General features: G+C 67.3%; 3 protein-coding genes across 3 annotated transcripts; 1 reads left to right on the top strand and 2 right to left on the bottom strand.

Annotated features, from left to right (window-relative positions):
• Positions 1-101: 101 nt before the first annotated feature.
• On the top strand, positions 102-3,704 carry PFDN5 (prefoldin subunit 5). Its single transcript, XM_063359110.1, is given in 8 exon segments — positions 102-259; positions 1,151-1,253; positions 1,541-1,572; positions 1,714-1,788; positions 3,311-3,329; positions 3,332-3,399; positions 3,401-3,416; positions 3,541-3,704. Coding segments are annotated over 8 exon segments (465 nt in total). The 5' UTR covers positions 102-187; the 3' UTR covers positions 3,621-3,704.
• Positions 3,705-5,082: 1,378 nt separating this feature from the next.
• LOC134526876 (zinc finger protein 629-like) lies at positions 5,083-7,553 on the bottom strand. The gene is given in 4 exon segments (XM_063359163.1): positions 5,083-5,472; positions 5,475-6,031; positions 6,182-6,263; positions 7,379-7,553. Coding segments are annotated over 3 exon segments (885 nt in total). The 5' UTR covers positions 6,258-6,263; positions 7,379-7,553; the 3' UTR covers positions 5,083-5,220.
• Positions 7,554-13,686: 6,133 nt separating this feature from the next.
• On the bottom strand, positions 13,687-16,707 carry LOC134526765 (zinc finger protein 853-like). The gene is made up of 2 exons (XM_063358944.1): positions 16,625-16,707; positions 13,687-14,658 (listed from the first exon to the last, which is right to left on the bottom strand). The coding sequence occupies exons 1-2, from the start codon at positions 16,705-16,707 to the stop codon at positions 13,932-13,934; spliced, it is 810 nt and encodes a 269-aa protein (XP_063215014.1). The 3' UTR covers positions 13,687-13,931.
• Between the last annotated feature and the right edge of the window lie 2,980 nt (positions 16,708-19,687).

Below are 19,687 nucleotides of genomic sequence, written 5' to 3'. Positions count from 1 at the left end.
GGGACAGCCCGGGTGTCTTCCCTTTCCCTGGGGGGGGGGGGACACCCCCTTCCCTGGGGGACACCCCCCCGCCCTTTCCCTGGGGGGGACCCCGGGGCGGTGCCGGCCGCCGGCCACCAGGGGGCGCTGTGGGGGCGGGGGCAGCGAGAGGCCCCCGGGAGGCGCCAGAGCGTCGCGGCGGCCCAAGATGGCGCAGACGGTGAACGTGGGGGAACTGACGCTGCCGCAGCTGGAGCTGCTCAAGGGGCAGCTCGACCAGGTGGGGCCGGGCCGGAGGGGGCCCTGTGGGCTGGGGGGGGATGTGTGGGGCCTGGCAGGGCCGGGGGTGTGGATGTGTGGGGCCCTGTGGGGCCGGGGGGTTGTTGTGGGGCCTGGTAGGGCTGGGGGGAGGGATGTGTGGGGTCTGGCAGGGCCGGGGGTGTGGATGTGTGGGGCCCTGTGGGGCTGGGGGGAGGGATGTGTGGGGCCTGGCAGGGCCGGGGGGGTGTGGGTGTGTGTGGGGCCCTGTGGGGCTGGGGGGTTGTTGTGGGGCCTGGTAGGGCTGGGGGGAGTTGTGTGGAGCCTTGTGGGGCTGGGGGGGAATGTGTGGGGCCTGGCAGGGCTGGGCGGGGGGGATGTACTGGGTCAGACTGGGCTGGGGGCAGGGATGTGTGGGGCCTGGCAGGGCCAGGGGGGTATGGGTATGTGGATGTGTGGGGCCCTGTGGGGCTGGGGGGAGGGATGTGTGGGGCCTGGCAGGGCTGGGCGGGGGATGTACTGGGTCAGACTGGGATGTGTGGGGCCCTGTGGGGCTGGGGGGCCGGGTGTGGACTGGGCTGTGGAGGCTGGAGGGGGTTTGTGTGGGGCCGGATTGGACTGGGGGGTGTTGGGGGGGGAGATGTACTGGGCCGGACTGGGTTGGGGGGGGCCAGACTGGGCTGGGACAGGGGGGCTGGACTGGGGTGGAACTGGGGGGGGTGGCCCTAGACCAGCCTGTGCCCTGGGACACAAACTGGGTGCTGGTTTTGGTGTGGGGGGGGACACGACACGACAAGGCTGGAGCTGCCCGGCACTGTGTTCCCGGCCCCCCCCCAGGGCTGTGGGGCTGACGGACACCCCCCACCCTGTGCTGACGGGGTGTCCCCCCCCCACCGGCTCCTGACCCCCCCAGGAAGTGGAGTTCCTCTCGTCCTCCATCGCCCAGCTCAAGGTGGTGCAGACCAAGTACGTGGAGGCCCGGGACTGTCTCAGCGTCCTCAGCAAGAGCAACGAGGGTGAGCGGGGGGGGCCCCCCCCCACCCCCCCGGGGGGCCAGTGCCCCCCGCCTTGCCCCCCCCTCCCCAGGATGGCTCCTGGCCCACCCAGGGATGAGACATACCCAGCCCTGCCCTGACTCAGCCCCCTCGGGCCCCTTCTCTGGCACCTTGTGCCTGGTAGGGAGGCTGGGGGGGGGCACGGGGGGGGGGCTGGGGTGGCCCAGGTGTTCCCCCCCCCCCCCCCGCCCCAAGGTGTCCCCGTCCCCGCGCGCTTCCCTCACCCCCCTCTGCTTGTCTCCTCACAGGGAAGGACCTCCTGGTGCCGCTCACCAGCTCCGTATCCTTTCCTGCTCCCCCCCTCCCCGGGGCTGCCGGTGCCAAACCAGCGCCCCCAGTAGCCCCCAGTATCCCCCGTCGGTGCCGGGATCCAGACCCGCTCCTGGTTCCCTGTTTTCCCTGACCACCACCCCCCCCCAAGATGTATGTCCCCGGGAAGCTGTCGGACACGGAGCGGGTCCTGGTGGACGTGGGAACCGGCTACTACGTGGAGAAGGTGAGGGGCACCCGGGGGGGGGCACCACCCGCGGCAGAGGGGGGCGGCTTGGGGCCTTCCCTGGGGGGGGGCAGCACCCCCTGCTTGTGCCACAGAGGCCCCCCCTTCCCCCCTGTCTATCTCCCCTTTTTCCTTCCCCACCCCCCTTTTTTTTGCCCCCTTTCCCCCCCCTTTTTTCTCTCCCCCCTTTTTTCTCTCCCCCCTTTTTTCTCTCCCCCCTTTTTTCTCTCCCCCCTTTTTTCTCTCCCCCCTTTTTTCTCTCCCCCCTTTTTTCTCTCCCCCCTTTTTTCTCTCCCCCCTTTTTTCTCTCCCCCCTTTTTCTCTCCCCCCTTTTTTTTCCTTCCTTCCCCTTTTGCTTTCCCCCCCTTTCCCCCCCTTTCCCCCCCTTTCCCCCCTTTCCCCCCCTTTCCCCCCCTTTTCCCCCCCTTTTCCCCCCCCTTTCCCCCCCTTTTTTTTCCTTCCTTCCCCTTTTGCTTTTCCCCCCTTTCCCCCCTTTTCCCCCCTTTTCCCCCCTTTTCCCCCCTTTTCCCCCCTTTTCCCCCCTTTTCCCCCCTTTTCCCCCCCTTTCCCCCCCTTTTTTTTCCTTCCTTCCCCTTTTGCTTTTCCCCCCTTTTCCCCCCTTTTCCCCCCTTTTCCCCCCTTTTCCCCCCTTTTCCCCCCTTTTCCCCCCTTTTCCCCCCTTTTCCCCCCTTTTCCCCCTTTTTTTTCCTTCCTTCCCCTTTTGCTTTCCCCCCTTTCCCCCCCTTTCCCCCCCTTTCCCCCCCTTTCCCCCCCTTTTCCCCCCCTTTTCCCCCCCCTTTTCCCCCCCCTTTTCCCCCCCTTTTCCCCCCCTTTTCCCCCCTTTTCCCCCCCTTTTCCCCCCCCTTTTCCCCCCCTTTTCCCCCCCCTTTCCCCCCCTTTTTTTTCCTTCCTTCCCCTTTGCTTTTCCCCCTTTTCCCCCCTTTTCCCCCCTTTTCCCCCTTTTCCCCCCTTTTCCCCCCTTTTCCCCCCTTTTCCCCCCTTTTCCCCCTTTTCCCCCCTTTTCCCCCCTTTTCCCCCCCTTTTCCCCCCCCTTTCCCCCCCTTTTTTTTCCTTCCTTCCCCTTTTGCTTTTCCCCCCTTTTCCCCCCTTTTCCCCCCTTTTCCCCCCTTTTCCCCCTTTTCCCCCCTTTTCCCCCCTTTTCCCCCCTTTTCCCCCCTTTTCCCCCTTTCCCCTTTTCCCCCTTTTCCCCCCTTTCCCCCTTTCCCCCCTTTTCCCCCCTTTTCCCTCTCCCCTTTTTTTTCCTTCCTTCCCCTTTTGCTTCTCCCCTTTTTTTTCTTCCTTCCCCTTTTGCTTCTCCCCCCTTCTCCCCCCTTCTCCCCCCTTCTCCCCCCTTCTCCCCCCTTCTCCCCCCTTCTCCCCCCTTCTCCCCCCTTCTCCCCCCTTCTCCCCCCTTCTCCCCCTTCTCCCCCCTTCTCCTCACCCTCGACCCCCTCCCTTTTGCCCCCCCACCCCCGCTTAACCCCCCCTCTCCCTTTTGCCCCCCCACCCCCCCCCCCCTCAGACAGCAGATGACGCCCGAGACTTTTCAAACGCAAAATCGACTTCCTGACCAAGCAGATGGAGAAGATCCAGCCGGCGCTGCAGGAGAAACCACGCCATGAAGCAGGGTGAGCGCCCGGCCCCCCCCCGCCCCCCCCCCCCAGCTCTGTGACACCCCCCCCCCGCCATGCTGCGTGTGTCCCGTCCCCACGCCCCCCCCCGGTGACTCCCCGGCCCCTTCTCTCCCCGCAGCCGTGGTGGAAATGATGAGCCAGAAGATCCAGCAGCTGACGGCCCTGGGCGCCGCGCAAGGTGCCACCACCAAGGCGTAGCCTTCGGCCTCGGGGGCTCCCCCCCTCCTCGCCATCGCCACCGGGACGCGAGGGGACACTGGAGGGCCCCCCCCACCTCGCTCCCGGTCCAGGTTATCCCCCCCTCCCGCGCCAGGTTATCCCCCCCTCCCGCGCCATCCCGTCCGTCCCCGCTGCGCCGTCGCCAGCCCCCCCGTTGTTGTAGGCAGCTCCCCGCTGCCGCCCGCGCGAATAAACGTTCCTTCTGGAAGTGGGTGCTTTGGGATGGGGGGGACGGGGGACAGGCACAGTTTGGGGCGTATCCCGGGAATCCCGCTGCCCCCCCCCCCCCTTCCTCCCCAGCCCTGGGAGCCCCCACGTTCCTCCCCCCATGGGTTTTTTTGCCCCAAGATGAAAAAAATCCACGTTCCCCCACAGAGAAGAGTTTTATTTCCTGGCCAAGGGCCCCCCCGGCCGTGCTCCCCCCTCCCCTCCCACGGGGGCTGTCGAGGGTCCCCCTGGCTTCTACCCTATGTGTGCCCCCCCCCCCATGCCCCCCCCCCCGCCCCCCCCGGCTATATACAGCTATCTATAGGGCCCAACCCATGCGGGGGCACCGAGCTCCAGCCAGTGTCCATGGGGGGCCACATGAAGCACAACAGTGTCTGGTGTCACCTCGGTCCCCTGCCCGTGGCTCTGTCCATGTCCCCTGGTGCGGTGTCACCTCGTCCCTGTGCCCGTGGCTCCGTCCATGTGTCCCCCAGCTCGCTGTCACCTCCTCCCCCTGGCTCCGTCCGTGTGTGCCCTGGTATGGTGTCACCTCGTCCCACAGCTCCGTCCGTGTGTCCCCTGATGATGTGTCACCTCATCCCCTTGCCTGTGGCTCCGTCCGTGTGTCACCTCGTCCCCCTGCCTGTAGCTGTCTGTGTGTCCCTTGGTGTGGTGTCACATCGTCCCGTTGCCTGTGGCTCCGTGTGTCCTCTAGCTCAGTGTCACCTTGTCCCCTTGCCCATGGCTCCGTCTGTGTGTCCCCCAGCTCAGTGTCACCTTGTCCCTGTGCCCACGGCTTGGTCCGTGTGTCCCCCAGCTTCATGTCACCTTGTCCCTGTGGCTCCGTCTGTGTGTCCCCTGCCGTGGTGTCACCTTGTCCCTGTGGCTCAGTCCATGTGTCCCCCAGCTCGGTGTCACTGCGTCCCTGTACCTGCGGCTCCATCTGTGTATCCCCCAGCTTGGTGTCACCTCGTCCCTGTGCCCGTGGCTCCGTCCGTGTGTCCCCCAGCTCCGTGTCACCTTGTCCCTGTGCCCACAGCTCTGTCCTTGTGTCCCCCAGCTTGGCGTCACCTCGTCCCTGTGCCCGCGGCTCCATCCGTGTGTCCCCTGGCGTGGTGTCACCGTGTCCCCTTGCCCGCGGCTCAGTCCGTGTGTCCCCTGGCGTGGTGTCACCGCGTCCCCTTGCCCGCGGCTCAGTCCGTGTGTCCCCTGGCGTGGTGTCACCGCGTCCCCTTGCCCGCGGCTCAGTCCATGTGTCCCCCAGCTCGGTGTCACCGCGTCCCCTTGCCCGCGGCTCAGTCCGTGTGTCCCCTGGCGTGGTGTCACCGCGTCCCCTTGCCCGCGGCTCAGTCCGGTGTGTCCCCCCCGGCTCTCAGCGGACGAAGAGGGGCTTGTGGACGCGCTTGTGGCGGTTGAGCGTGGCGCTGCGGGCGAAGCTCTCCCCGCACTCCACGCAGATGAAGGGCTCGTGCCCGTGGGCTTGCGCCCGGTGCCGCTCCAGCTCGGCCCCGTCGCGGCAGCTCTGCCCGCACTCGGGGCAGGCGGGGGGCTGCCCCCCGGCCCCGTGCACCCGCTGGTGCTTGGCCAGGTTGGTGCTTTGGGCGAAGCCCCCGGCCGCACTGCCCCGCAGCGGTGGGGCCGAGCCCCGGAGTGGGTGCGTTGGTGTTTGATGAGGTTTTTGCTCTGGGTGAAGCTCTTCCCGCACTCCCCGCAGCGGTAGGGCTTCTCCCCGGTGTGGATGCGCTGGTGCTGGATGAGGTTGGAGCTCCAGCTGAAGCTTTTGCCGCAGTCCCCGCAGCGGTAGGGCTTCTCCCCGGTGTGGGTGCGCCGGTGCTGGACCAGGTGGGAGTTTTGGCTGAAGCTCTTGCCGCACTCCCCGCAGGTGCTGGGCCGTTCCCCGGTGTGAGTCCGCTGGTGCCGCAGCAGCTTCGACCAGTGGCTGAAGCTCTTCCCGCACTCGTTGCAGATAAAAGGGCGCTGGCGACCCCCCCGGTGGCGGCCCCCCCCGCCTTCCCCTCCTTCCTCTTCCTCGCCGTAACCCCCCGTCGAGGTGGCGGCCCCCGCGCTGGGCTGCCCCCCTCGTTTCTTGCTTTTGGGGGGCAGGGGGCTGTGGGGGATGACGGTCTGGATGATCTCGTGGGGCAGCACCTCGTCCTCGCAGTCGCTCACGATGCCGTCGTCAGCTGCGGGGGGACGGGGGGGACACACAGAGAGGCTGGGGAGGGGGGCTGGGGACAGACAGACACACACACACACACCCCCCCGCCCCGGGACAGGGATGGGTGTGTCCCCCCCCTCCCACCTCCCCAGCGCCGCCATCGCCCCCTCCTCACCGATGTAGACCCTCCGGACCATGTCCCCCTCGTCCGAGTCGTGCAGCTCCACCACGCAGGGCTCCTCCGGCTCCATGGGCTCCTGGGGGGCAGTGGGGAGTCCTGAGCGCCCCCCCCCCCGTGAGCCCCAAACCACCCCCCCCCCCCCCCGCCCCAGGCTGCCCAAACCGCCCCCGGTTCCTCTCGGCTCTGTCACCTCCTTTCCTGTTGCGCCACGGCTGGTTCCTGCCCCCCCTCAGGGCCGCACCGGAGCGTGCCGGGAGCCTCCGTGTCCCCACGTCCCTTTGTGCCACCCCAAAATCCCACCCTGACACCCCCAAATGCCCTTGTGATGCCCTAAATCCCCTCGTAACGCCCCAAAATCCCACCGTGTCGCCCCCAGGTCCCCTCGTAACACGCCAAAATCCCGCTGTGTTGCCCCAAAAATCCCACCGTGACGCCCCCAAATCCCCTTGTACTGCCCCAAATCCCACCGTGTCGCCCCAAAATCCTGCTGTCGCCTCAAAAATCCCACCGTGCCACCCCAGATCCCCTTGTACTGCCCCAAAATCCCACCGTGCCACCCAAATCCCCTTGTAATACTGCAAAATCCCCGTGTCACCCCAAAAGCCCACTGTGTCACCCCCGTCCTCTTGTAATGCCCCAAATCCCAGTGTGGCCCCAAAATCCTGCTGTCACCCCCAAAATCCCACTGTGTCACCCCGAATCTCACCGTGTCACCCCCAAATCCTCTTGTAACGCCCCAAAATCCCACTGTGTCGCCCCAAATCCCCTTGTAATGCCCCAAAATCCTGCTGTGTCACCCCAAAAATCCCACCGTGACACCCTAAATCCCCTTGTAACACCCCAAAATCCTGCTGTCACCCCAAAAATCCCATGTCACCCCAAATGCCATTGTTAATACCCCCAAATCCCGCTGTGTCACCCCAAATCCCCTCCTACTGCCCCCAAATCCCACTCTGACACCCCAAAATCCCCCCGTGCCCCCCCCAAATCCCCTCCTACTGCCCCCAAATCCCACTCTGACACCCCAAAATCCCCCCGTGCCCCCCCAAAATCCCCTCATACTGCCCCCAAATCCCACTCTGCCCCCCCCAATCCCCCTGTACCCCCCCAAATCCCACTCTGCCCCCCCAAAATCCCCTCGCGCCCCCCTCATCCCCCTGCACCCCATCCCCCCCCCACCCAACACGTTACCTGGGCTCCCGGGGGGGCGTCGGGGGGGTCCCGCTGCTGCTCCACACTCAGCCCCGCGCCTCTGCCCTGCCGTCGCCTCCCGAGATCTGGGGGGGGGACACGGACACAGGCACTTACAGCCCCGCAGCTGAGGCGGGGGGCACATTCCTCCCCCCCAAGTCTGCTCCCCCCTCCCCATCTGCCACCACCCAGGACTTGGGGGGGGCGGGGGCTGCAAATCCTGCCCCCCCCCGACCCATCCCCCCCTTCCCTCCCAGGGTGCCCCCCCCCTTTTGCTCACAGCCGACTCCCCCCCCCCATCCCGGGGGGGTCCTGCAGCACTAAAGGGGGGGGTGTTTGATGCCACAGGGAACCCCCCCCAGGCCCCGTGGAGCCATCCCCTGGCGGCTGGGGGAGGGGGTGTCCCCGGTGCCCCCCCAAAAGTGCCTGAGCCCCCCCAGGGTGACCACTGCACCCCCTCAAGGTGCCCAGAGCCCCCCAAAAGTGCCTGTAACCCCCCCCCAGGGTGTCCACTGCACCCCAAAAGTGTTGTGTCCGCCCCCCCCCGAAGGTGCCCACCCCCCCCAGGAAGCCTGGTGCACCCCAAAATGCCTGCACACACACCCCCCCCCGCAGCACCCCCAGTGCCCCCCGAGGTGCCCCACTGGTGTCCGTGACCCCCCCCTTAAATGCCTCAGGCACCCCAAAGGGGCACCTGCACCCCCAAAACTGACCAGTGCCCCCCCCCCAGGTTGCCCAGTGTCGTAGTCCCCCCCCGGTTCCCCAGTGCCCCCCCAAAGCAGCCCAGTGCTGCCCCCAAATTGCCTAGTACCCCCCCCCCAGGTTGACCAGTGCCCCCCCAAATTGCCCAGTGCCCCCCCAGGTTGTCCAGTGCCCCCCCAAAGCAGCGCAGTGCTGCCCCCAAATTGCCTAGTACCCCCCCCCAGGTTGCCCAGTGCCCCCCCAAATTGCCCAGTGCCCCCCCAAAGCAGCCCAGTGCCCCCCCAAATTGCCTACTGCCCCCCCTGGTTTCCCAATGCACCCCAAAGATGCCCAGTGCCCCCCCAAAATTGCCCAGTGCCCCCCCAGGTTGTCCAGTGCCCCCCCAAAGCAGCCCAGTGCCCCCCCAAATTGCCTACTGCCCCCCCCCAGGTTACCCAGTGCCCCCCCCCGTTCCCCAGTGCACCTCCAGAGCCAACCAGTGCCCCCCCCCAAGCCGCCCCCTGCACCCCCCCGGGTTGCCGAGGGCACCCCCAAGCTGCCAAATGCCCCCCCTCGGGTGTCGCGGGGGGGGGGCCGGCTCCTCTCCCAGAGTCCCCCCACCCCCGGCACTGGAGACCCCCAGCTCCGCCCGCCAGCACCGGGGGGGGCCCTTTGTGGGGGGGGGGGGGGGGCCCTTTGGGGTCTGTATGGGCTGAAAAAGCCCAATTTCCAGCCCCTGCAGCGGGGGGGGGGGGCACCGAGGCCCAGCCCCGCGACCCCCCCCCCTCAGAGACCCTAAACTGGGTCCCCCCCAAAACTGGAGCTGGGGGGGGGCCATAAGAAAGAGGGGCCGGAGCCGCTTCCCACCCGAAACGCGCCCCCCCCAAGCCTTCCAGGGGGCTGGGGGGGGTGCAGCCGAGCCCCCCCCGATGTGTGTGTGTGTGGGGGGGGGGGGGGGGGGGGGGTCTTGCAGCATCGCCGCGGACGGCGCGGGGGGGGGGGAGCGCGGGCGCTGCGAGGCCGATGCACCACCCCCACCCCCCCGCCGTTGCCCCCACCCCCGCCCCATCCCCTGCCTCAGTTTCCCCCCCCCCCAACGCCCCATTTATTTCGCGGGGGGGGGTGGGGGGGGTGGCGGCAACGCGGCCGCGAGGCACAAAGGAAAAGCGCCCGGACCACCCCCCCGCCCCGCAACGCCCCGCAACGCCCCCCCCCCGCCTCTCCCAGCCCCCACCCAACGCGGGGGGCCCTATATTTTTTAAAGCGGGGGGGTGTCCCCCCTCTCCTGCCCCCCCCCCCCCCGAGCCTGAAGCCCATCCGTGTGTGTGTGTGTGTGTCCCCCCCCCGCGAAAACCGCCGCCGGTCCCGACTCACCTCCGGGCGGCCGGAGCGCGGATGGCGCGGGGGGCTCTGGGAAGGGATGGGGGGGTCCGGGAAGGGGTGGGGGGGTGGGGTGGGGGGGGGCCGGGGTTGGGAGGGGGCTGGCGCTGCCCCCCCCAGGCCCGAGGGTGGTGTTGGAAAGGGGGGGGAGGGGGGGGGGGGGCCGGGAACAGGAAGGTCCCAGCGTCATCCCATTCCGCCGCTTTCCGCTTCCCGGGGCGAAACCTCGGGAAAAAGCGGGGGGAAAAGGGGGAAAAACGAGGGGGGGGGGGCACCGGCCGCGACACCCCCAACCCCCCCCGGGCGGTGGGGAGGGATTTTTGTCCCTTCAGTGATGAAAATGAAGGATTGCGGGGGGGGGTTGTTTATTTTTTTCCCCTCCGGCTCCGCTTGGAAAATGTTTCCAGGAAGGAGGATTTTGGGGGGGGGGGGGGGGGGGGGGATTCACAAGGCGGAGGGGGGAATTTTGGGGGGGGGGTGGGGGAGGGTAACGAGGAGCCGGAGCCCCCCCCCCGGTGCTTTGTGTAACGGCTCCGGCTCCAACCCGCCCCCCCCCGCGCGTTTCCCGCCCCCCCCGGCAAAAAAAAATGGTTGGAAATTATGCAACGAGGCCCGAGCCTTCGTCAGCGGCCGCGCTTCGTCAGCGGATCCCTTCGTCAGCGGGATCGCCTCGTTAGTGGGATCGCCTCGTTAGTGGGATCGCTTCGTCAGCGGATCCCTTCGTTAGCAGATCCCTTCGTTAGCAGATCCCTTCGTTAGCGGATCCCTTCGTTAGCAGATCCCTTCGTTAGCCGGATCGCTTCACCAGCAGATGCCTTCACTAGCGGGATCGCTTCATTATTGGGATCCCTTCGTTAGTGGATCCCTTCGCCAGCAGATCCCTTTGTTAGCGGGTCCCTTCGTTAGTGGGATCGCTTCAGCAGCGGATGCCTTCGTTAGCGGGATCGCTTTGTTAGCGGATCCCTTCGTCAGCGGATCCCTTCATTAGCGGGATCGCTTTGTTAGTGGATCCCTTGATTAGCTGCATCCCCTTGTTAGTGGATCCCTTCGTTAGTGGATCCCTTCGTTAGGGGATCCCTTCGTTAGTGGGCTCCCTTCGCTAGTGGGATTCCTTCGCTAGCAAGATCGCTTCGTTAGCGGGATCCCTTCGTTAGCGGGATCCCTCCGTTAGCAGGATCGCTTCATTAGCGGGATCGCTTTGTTAGTGGATCCCTTCATTAGCTGCATCCCCTTGTTAGTGGATCCCTTCGTTAGGGGATCCCTTCGTTAGTGGGATTCCTTTGCTAGCAAGATCGCTTCGTTAGCGGGATCCCTTCGTTAGCGGGATCGCTTTGTTAGTGGATCCCTTCGTTAGCGGGATCCCTTCATTAGCGGGATCGCTTTGTTAGTGGATCCCTTCGTTAGCGGGATCCCTTCGTTAGCGGGATCGCTTTGTTAGTGGATCCCTTCGTTAGCGGGATCCCTTCGTTAGCGGGATCGCTTTGTTAGTGGATCACTTCGTTAGGGGATCCCTTCGTTAGTGGGATTCCTTCGCTAGCAAGATCGCTTCGTTAGCGGGATCCCTTCGTTAGCGGGATCGCTTTGTTAGTGGATCCCTTCGTTAGCGGGATCCCTTCGTTAGCGGGATCGCTTTGTTAGTGGATCCCTTCGTTAGCGGGATCCCTTCGTTAGCGGGATCGCTTTGTTAGTGGATCCCTCCGTTAGCGGGATCCCTTCGTTAGCAGGATCGCTTTGTTAGTGGATCCCTCCGTTAGCGGGATCCCTTCGTTAGCGGGATCCCTCCGTTAGCAGGATCGCTTCATTAGCGGGATCGCTTTGTTAGTGGATCCCTTCATTAGCTGCATCCCCTTGTTAGTGGATCCCTTCGTTAGGGGATCCCTTCGTTAGTGGGATTCCTTCGCTAGCAAGATCGCTTCGTTAGCGGGATCCCTTCGTTAGCGGGATCCCTCCGTTAGCAGGATCCCTTCGTTAGCGGGATCCCTTCGTTAGCGGGATCGCTTTGTTAGTGGATCCCTCCGTTAGCGGGATCCCTTCGTTAGCGGGATCCCCTCGTTAGCAGGATCGCTTTGTTAGTGGATCCCTCCGTTAGCGGGATCCCTTCGTTAGCGGGATCCCCTCGTTAGCGGGATCGCTTTGTTAGTGGATCCCTCCGTTAGCGGGATCCCTTCGTTAGCCGCGTCATGCCCAGCTGGGCCCCAGGTTTTGGGGTGTCTCCAGCATCCCCCCCCCCCCAAGGGTTTGGGGTGCGGGCGGGGGGGGGGGGGAGGTCCCCCCTTTGTGCCCCCCCCCGGTGGCAGGTGACGCCGAGGTGGGACCCGTCCCCGCGGAAAATAATCCTTCCCACGGTGGCTCCGGTGTCACCGGGATGGTGCCACCAACCCCCCCCCTCCCCCCCAACCTCAGGGGGGACCCCCCCACATCCCGTCCCCCCCACGTCCCATCCTGTCCCCCCCCGCGACACCCCCCGGTTCCAAACCCAGGCGTCGAGGACGGCGCTCGGGGACCTTTTATTGATCTCGTCACCAGACACACACAACCCCCCCCACGCCCCCCCCCGGCTTTTGGGGTGCTGGGGGTGCATCCCCCGTCCCCCCGTCCCCCCCCCCCCAGTGGTGGCACCGTCCGGCCCCGCTCCTGGCCACGGTGGCCCCCGAGGTGGGGCCGCCCCCCAAAAGTTGTCCCCATCCCGGTGTCCCCAACCCAGTGTCTCCATCCCAGTGTCTCCATCCCGGTGTTCCCATCCTGGTGTCCCCATCCTGGTGTCCCCATCCTGGTCTTCCCATCCCAGCGTCCCCGTCCCCATCCTGGTGTCCCTATCCCAGTATCACCATCCCAGTGTCCCCATCCTGGTGTTCCCATCCCGGTGTTCCCATCCTGGTGTTCCCATCCCGGTGTTCCCATCCCCACCCCGGTGTCCCCATCCCATTGTCTTCATCCCAGCGTCCTCATCCCCATCCCAGTGTCCCCATCCCATAGTCCCCATCCCATTGTCTCCATCCCAGTGTCCCCATCCCATTGTCCCCGTCCCCACCCCATTGTCCCCATCCCCATCCCAGTGTCCTCATCTCCACCCTCATGTCCCCATCCCGGTGTCCCCACCCCATCCTCTCCACCCCTGATCACACCATGTGGAGCTTCTGGTGCTATCCCCGTCCTGGTGTCCCCATCCCATTGTCCCTATCCCCTTCCCAGTGTCCCCATCCCCATCCTGGTGTCCCCATCCTGGTCTTCCCATCATGGTGTCCCCATCCCAGTGTCCCCGTCCCCATCCCGGCGTCCCCACCCCATCCCCCGCTCACACCACGTGGAGCTTCTGGTGCTAGCCCCATCCTGGTGTTCCCATTCCATTGTCCCTATCCCCATCCCAGTGTCCCCATACCCATCCTGGTGTCCCCATCCTGGTGTCCCCAACCCATTGTCCCTATCCCCATGCCATTGTCCCCATCCCCATCCTGGTGCCCCCATCCTGGTCTTCCCATCATGGTGTCCCCATCCCATTGTCCCTATCCCCATGCCAGTGCCCCCATGCCAGTGTCCCCATCCTGGTGTCCCCATGCCATTGTCCCTATCCCCATGCCAGTGTCCCCATCCCAGTGTCCCCATCCCCATCCTGGTGTCCCCATCCTGGTGTCCCCATCCCATTGTCCCTATCCCCATGCCATTGTCCCCATCCTGGTGTCCCAATCCTATTGTCCCTATCCCCATGCCATTGTCCCCATCCCCATCCTGGTGTCCCCATCGCGGTGTCCCCATCCCATTGTCCCTATCCCCATCCCAGTGTTCCCATGCCAGTGTCCCCATCCTGGTCTTCACATCCTGGTGTCCCCAACCCATTGTCCCTATCCCCATGCCATTGTCCCCATCCCCATCCTGGTCTTCACATCCTGGTGTCCCCATCCCATTGTCCCCATCCCCATACCATTGTCCCCATCCCCATCCTGGTGCCCCCATCCTGGTCTTCCCATCCTGGTGTCCCCATGCCATTGTCCCTATCCCCATGCCAGTGTCCCCATCCCAGTGTCCTCATCCCCATCCCAGTCTCCCCATCCCATTGTCCCTATCCCCATGCCATTGTCCCCATCCCCATCCTGGTGTCCCCATCCTGGTGTCCCCATGCCATTGTCCCTATCCCCATGCCATTGTCCCCATCCCCATCCTGGTGTCCCCATCCTGGTGTCCCCATCCTGGTGTCCCCAACCCCATCCTGGTGCCCCCATCCCATTGTCCCTATCCCCATGCTAGCGTCCCCATCCCAGTGTCCCCATCCTGGTGTCCCCATCCTGGTGTCCCCATCCTGGTGTCCCCAACCCCATCCTGGTGCCCCCATCCCATTGTCCCTATCCCCATGCTAGCGTCCCCATCCCAGTGTCCCCATCCTGGTTTTCCCATCGTGGTGTCCCCATCCTGGTGTCCCCATGCCATTGTCCCCAACCCCATCCCGGTGTCCCCATCCCGGTCTTCCCGTCGTGGCGTCCCCACCCCACCCCCCGGCTCACACCACGTGGAGCTTCTGGTGCCGCCGGAGCTGGGCCGGGTGGCGGAAGCCGTCGCCGCACTCCCGGCAGACGTGGGGCCGCTCCCGGCCGTGGGTGCGGCGGTGGCGCAGGAGGTTGGAGCTGACGCTGAAGCTCTTCCCGCACTCCCCGCAGCGGTAGGGCCGCTCCCCGGTGTGGGTGCGCTGGTGCTGCACCAGCGCCGAGCTCTCCCCGAAGCGCTTCCCGCAGGCGCCGCAGCCGTAGGGCTTCTCCCCGGTGTGGATGCGGCGGTGGGTGGCCAGGTTGGAGTTCTGGCTGAAGCCCTTCCCGCAGGCGCCGCAGGTGAAGGGCTTCTCCCCGGTGTGCGTGATCTGGTGCCGCGCCAGGTCCGAGCTGCGGCTGAAGCCCTTCCCGCACTCGCCGCAGATGGTGGGGCGCGGGCCGGACCCCCCCCCGCCCCCGCCCCCGCCCCGCAAACCCAACAGCTCTCGCAGGGGGACCGGCCCCCCCGCCCCCGCCCCCTCCCCCCCCCCCCCCCGACGGACGTCCCGGCGCTTGGGTTGGGCGACGGCGCGGGGGGGCCCGTCTCGGCGGCGGAGGCGGCGGAGGCGGCCGGGCGGGGGGGTCCTCCCGGGCGGGGGGCGGCGGGCTCGGGGGGGCTGCGGGGAGAGCGGAGCTGGGGACGGGCGGCAGCCGGGGCGCGGGGACGGGGACAACGGCCCCCCCGTGCCTGCCCCGTCCCGTCTGCGCCTTCACCAGCCCCTCCGCGTCCCCCCCAGACCCTCCACCCCCTTCCCCAGACCCTCTGTCCCTTCCCCGTCCTTGTCCCTTCCCATCCCTGTCCCTTCCCCGTCCCTCTGCCCCTTCCCTGATGTCCCTTCTCTGTCCTTGTCCCTTCCCCATCCTTCTGTCCCTTCCCCATCCCTGTCCCTTCTCCACCCTTGTCCCTTCTCCATCCTTGTCCCTTCTCCATCCTTGTCCCTTCCCCACCCTTGTCCCTTCCCCATCCTTCTGTCCCTTCCCCATCCTTCTGTCCCTTCCCGATCCTTGTCCCTTCTCCATCCTTCTGCCCGTTCCCTGATGTCCCTTCCCCATCCTTGTCCCTTCCCCATCCTTGTCCCTTCCCCATCCTTCTGTCCCTTCCCCATCCTTGTCCCTTCTCCATCCTTCTGCCCGTTCCCTGATGTCCCTTCTCCATCCTTGTCCCTTCCCCACCCTTGTGCCTTCCCCATCCCTGTCCCTTCTCCACCCTTGTCCCTTCCCCATCCTTGTCCCTTCCCCATCCTTGTCCCTTCCCCATCCTTCTGTCCCTTCCCCATCCTTGTCCCTTCTCCATCCTTCTGCCCGTTCCCTGATGTCCCTTCTCCATCCTTGTCCCTTCCCCACCCTTGTGCCTTCTCCGTCCCTGTCCCTTCTCCACCCTTGTCCGTCCTTCTGTCTCTTCCCTGATGTCCCTTCCCCATCCTTCTGTCCCTTCCCCACCCTTGTCCCTTCTCCATCCCTGTCCCTTCTCTGTCCCTGTCCCTTCCCCATCCTTGTCCCTTCTCCACCCTTGTCCGTCCTTGTCCCTTCTCCATCCTTCTGTCCCTTCCCCACCCTTGTCCCTTCTCATCCCCTTTCCCACCTTCCCTGCCCCCCCCGGCCCTTCCCAGCCCCTCTTTCCCCTTCTCCGTCCCTTCTCCCCTTCTCCGTCCCTCTGTCCCTTCCCCGTCCCCCTGTCCCTTCCCCGTCCCTTCTCCCCTTCTCCAGCCCCTCTAACCCTCCTCCATCCCCCTCCCGCCCCCCCCGGCCCCTGTCCCCTCTCCATCCCTTCTCCCGTCCCCTCTCCGGCGGTGACACCCCCGTCCTGCTCCCACCCCCGCAGGGGACAAGCGCCCGGCCTCGGGGCGCGGGAGGTGGGGGCACAGGGGACAGGGACGGCGTGTCCCCGGGCAGGGACAACCCTGGGGGTGGCACCAACCCAGGGAGGGGGGGACCCGCGGTCCAAACTCCCTCTGCAGAGCCCGGCTGGAGCCGGGGGGCCAGGAGACCCCGGCATCGGGGCTGCCCCATGGCGTGGCATCGGGGCTGCCCCATAGCGCGGCACCGGGACATCCCCGCACCCGGGGATTGGGGGGGTCCCCCACGGGGTGGGATTGGGACCTCCCTGCACTCCCCCCCCCCGAACTGGGGCACCCCCGCACTGTGGGGCTGGGACGTCCCCGCACCCCCAAATCGGGGCATCCCCCCACCGTGCAATGGGGACGTCCCCGCGCTGGGGCGTCGGGGCACCCCCACAGCCAGGGATTGGGGGGGACCCCCCCATACCCAGGGATCGGGGGCCCCCCCTGCCAGGGGAAAGGGACATCCCTGGATCCCCATGGACACCCCCGGACCCCCAGACTGGGGCACCCCCGTACCCTGGGACCCCCCCCCCCACCATGGGAACGGGACCCCCCCACATCCCCGGGGCACCCCCGTACCCTGGGACCGCCCCCATCCCCCGGGCTCAGGGACCCCCCCCCACACACCCCCCAGGACTTGGGGGGGGGGTCCCCACATCGCGGGGTCGAACTCCCCCCCCCCCCCGCCAAAAGGGACTCCCCCACTCCCTGTGACACCCTGGGCAACCCCCCCGTGGGGACCCCCCCACCCCCGCCGAGCCCCTCACCGTGGCCCCGCGACGCTTTATTGGTTTTTTTTTTGGGGGGGGGGGGGGGGGGGGGCTCACCTGTGGAGGTCCCGTCCGGCAGCTCGGCGTCCCGGGGGGTGTCCCGGGGGTCGGGAGGGGGCGACCCCCCCCTCCGCATCCATCACCGCCGTCCCAGCGCCCTCAGACTTGGGGGGGGGGGGGGACGACGACGACACCCTGCGCGGGGTTGGGAGGGGGGGCAAAGAGATGGGGTGAGGTGGGGGGGTCCCAAGGGGGAAGGGGGGGGGGGGCGAACCCCCCCGTGCCTCAGTTTCCTCTCCTGGTGCTGGGGGGGGGGGAGGGGGCACCGAGGCCGGGGGTTGGGGCTTGCAGCGGCCCCCTCCCCACCGGCACCACCCCCCCCCCCGCCGTGCCCCCCCCCCCCAACTGCCGGAGGGTCCCCCCCGAGCTGGGGGGGGGGGGCACACACACCCCCCCGCTCCCCCCCGCCCTGCCCCCAGCACCGCCGCCATTTCGGGGGGCACCGGGAAATGGGGGGGGGGGAAGAGGGCCCTGTCCGCCCTCCTTGGGGGGGGTGTGTGTTTTTTTTGGGGGGGGGTCGGTCCTCGGCCCCGACTCACCGCTGCGGCCGGGCCGGGCGGGGCGGGGGGGCCCGGGGGGGGCGGAGCGGCGGAGGAAGCGCCGCCCGGGCAATGGCGGCTGCCGGCGGGGACGGGGGGGCGGGGGCGGCCACGCGTGTGTGACCCCCCCCCGGGGACCCACATGGGTGTGTGTGACCCCCCCCGGCCCCACACGGGGGTGTGTGACCCCCCCGGGACCCACATGGGTGTGTGTGACCCCCCCCCGGCCCCACGTGGGTGTGTGTGACCCCCCCCCGGGACCCACATGGGTGTGTGTGACCCCCCCCCGGCCCCACGTGGGTGTGTGTGACCCCCCCCCCGGGACCCACATGGGTGTATGTGACCCCCCCGGGACCCACATGGGTGTATGTGACCCCACCCCCCCCGGACCCACATGGGTGCGTGTGACCCCCCCGGGACCCACATGTGTCCGTCCACCCCCCCCACACACACACCAGCCCCAGAGGTGTGTGACCCCCCCCCCGGACCCACACGGGGGTGTGTGACCCCTCCCCCGGACCCACACGGGGGTGTCCCACCGGACCCAGAAGTGTTCCCCCCCCCCCGCCCCACACGGGTCTGTGACCCCTCCCCAGCCCCAGAGCGCAGGGTCCCGGGTGGGGGTCGGGGCCATCCCAGCAAAACCGGGCTGGGAGAAGGGATGGGATGGGATGGGATGGGATGGGATGGGATGGGATGGGATGGGATGGGATGGGATGGAGAAGACGGGATGGGATGGGGAAGGGATGGAGGAAGAAAGGATGGGATGGGATGGACGGACAGACGGGGAAGGGCTGGAGAGAGAAGAGGTGGGATGGGATGGGATGGGATGGGATGGGATGGGATGGGATGGGATGGACAGGGAAGGGCTAGAGAGAGAAGAGGTGGGATGGGATGGGATGGGATGGGATGGGATGGGATGGATGGACAGGGAAGGCATAGAGAAGGGATGGAGGGAGAAAGGATGGGATGCATGGATGGATGGATGGACAGACAGGGAAGGAACAGAGAAGGGATGGAGAGGGAAGAGATGGATGGAAGGAAAGGGACGCGAAAGGAAGGGACAGGGATGGGATGGGGGATGGAGGAAGGAGAAGGGATGGAGGAGAGATGGAAGGGAAGGGATGGGGAAGGAATGGGATAGAGGGAGAAGGGATGGGGAAGGGAGGGATGGAGAGGAAGGGATGGGAATGGGATGGATGGATGGATGGATGGATAGATGGATGGATGGATGGATGGATGGGGAAGGGACGGAGCAGGAAGGGAGCAGAAGAGGTGGACAGGGAAGAGACGGGGAAGGGCCGGATGGATGGAGGGGACACGGAAGGGATGGGGGGGGGGGGATGGAGAAGAAGGGATGGGGAAGGGGGAGCACTGGGGGCTGGTGGCAGAGAAGCCCCCCCAGCCTTGATCACCCCCCCCAACCCCTCCAGGCCCCCCCAGCCCCTTACAGCCCCCCCCGACCCCTCCAGAGCCCCCCCCCAGAGCCCCCCCACCCCCTTACAGCCTCCCCCGACCCCTCCAGAGCCCCCCCAGAACCCCCCCAGCCCCTTACAGCCCCCCCCGACCCCGCCAGAGCCCCCCCCAGAGCCCCCCCACCCCCTTACAGCCTCCCCCGACCCCTCCAGAGCCCCCCCAGCCCCTTACAGCCCCCCCCGACCCCTCCGGAGCCCCCCCAGCCCCTTACAGCCCCCCCCGACCCCTCCAGAGCCGCCCCCCAGAGCCCCCCCAGCCCCTTACAGCCCCCCCCGACCCCTCCAGAGCCCCCCCCAGAGCCCCCCCACCCCCTTACAACCCCACCTGACCTCTCCAGAGCCCCCCCAGCTCCTTACAGCCCCCCCCAACCCCTCCAGAGCCCCCCCCAGAGCCCCCCCAGCCCCTCCGACCCCTCCAGCCCCCCCCCAAATCAGACACAGCCGGATGAGCCCACGGCAGCATTTTAATATCCCTCAGGTCACCCCCACCCCGGGGGGGCACAGACAGGGGGCCCCCCCCCACCTCTTCTAGAGGTTCCTCCCAATCTATGGGGTGCCCCCCCTCTAGGGGGTCCCTGCGGGTCACCCTATAGATCTCGATCTCCTCCTGGGGCTCCTGCCGCAAGAGCTGGACCCGAAAATGGGGGGGCAACATGTGGTGGAAAAAATGCCGGGCGCCGGCGTCCCCCCCCCGCATCTTGGCGCTGAGGAGGGCGAGGGCGGGGGGGGGGTCCGCAGAGGCGCCGCAGGGTGCGCAGGAGGGGGGGGAAGGCGGGGGGGTGGTAGACGATGTCGGAGCCCAGGATCACCTCGTATTCCCCCCCCCGGGTGACCCCCCCCTCCTCGTCCCGGCCCCACACCAGCGCTTGGACCCGGGGCCGGTTCCACCCCCCCGCCCCAGGGAAGTTCAGCCGGACGTTTTCCCGGATTTGGGCCAAGGCCGGGGGTCGATCCGTGATGGTGACGTCCCCTCCTAAATCGGGGGGGGGGTCACCACCTTGTACCGACCCCCCCCCCCCCAATAAACCCTTCGCACCAGTCAGCCA

This window comes from Chroicocephalus ridibundus, chromosome 24 (genome assembly GCF_963924245.1).
Source record: "Chroicocephalus ridibundus chromosome 24, bChrRid1.1, whole genome shotgun sequence".
NCBI classification, from domain to species: Eukaryota; Metazoa; Chordata; class Aves; order Charadriiformes; family Laridae; genus Chroicocephalus; species Chroicocephalus ridibundus.
Note: the sequence above shows the minus strand (reverse complement) of the source record. Positions and strands in the feature narration are given on the sequence as shown.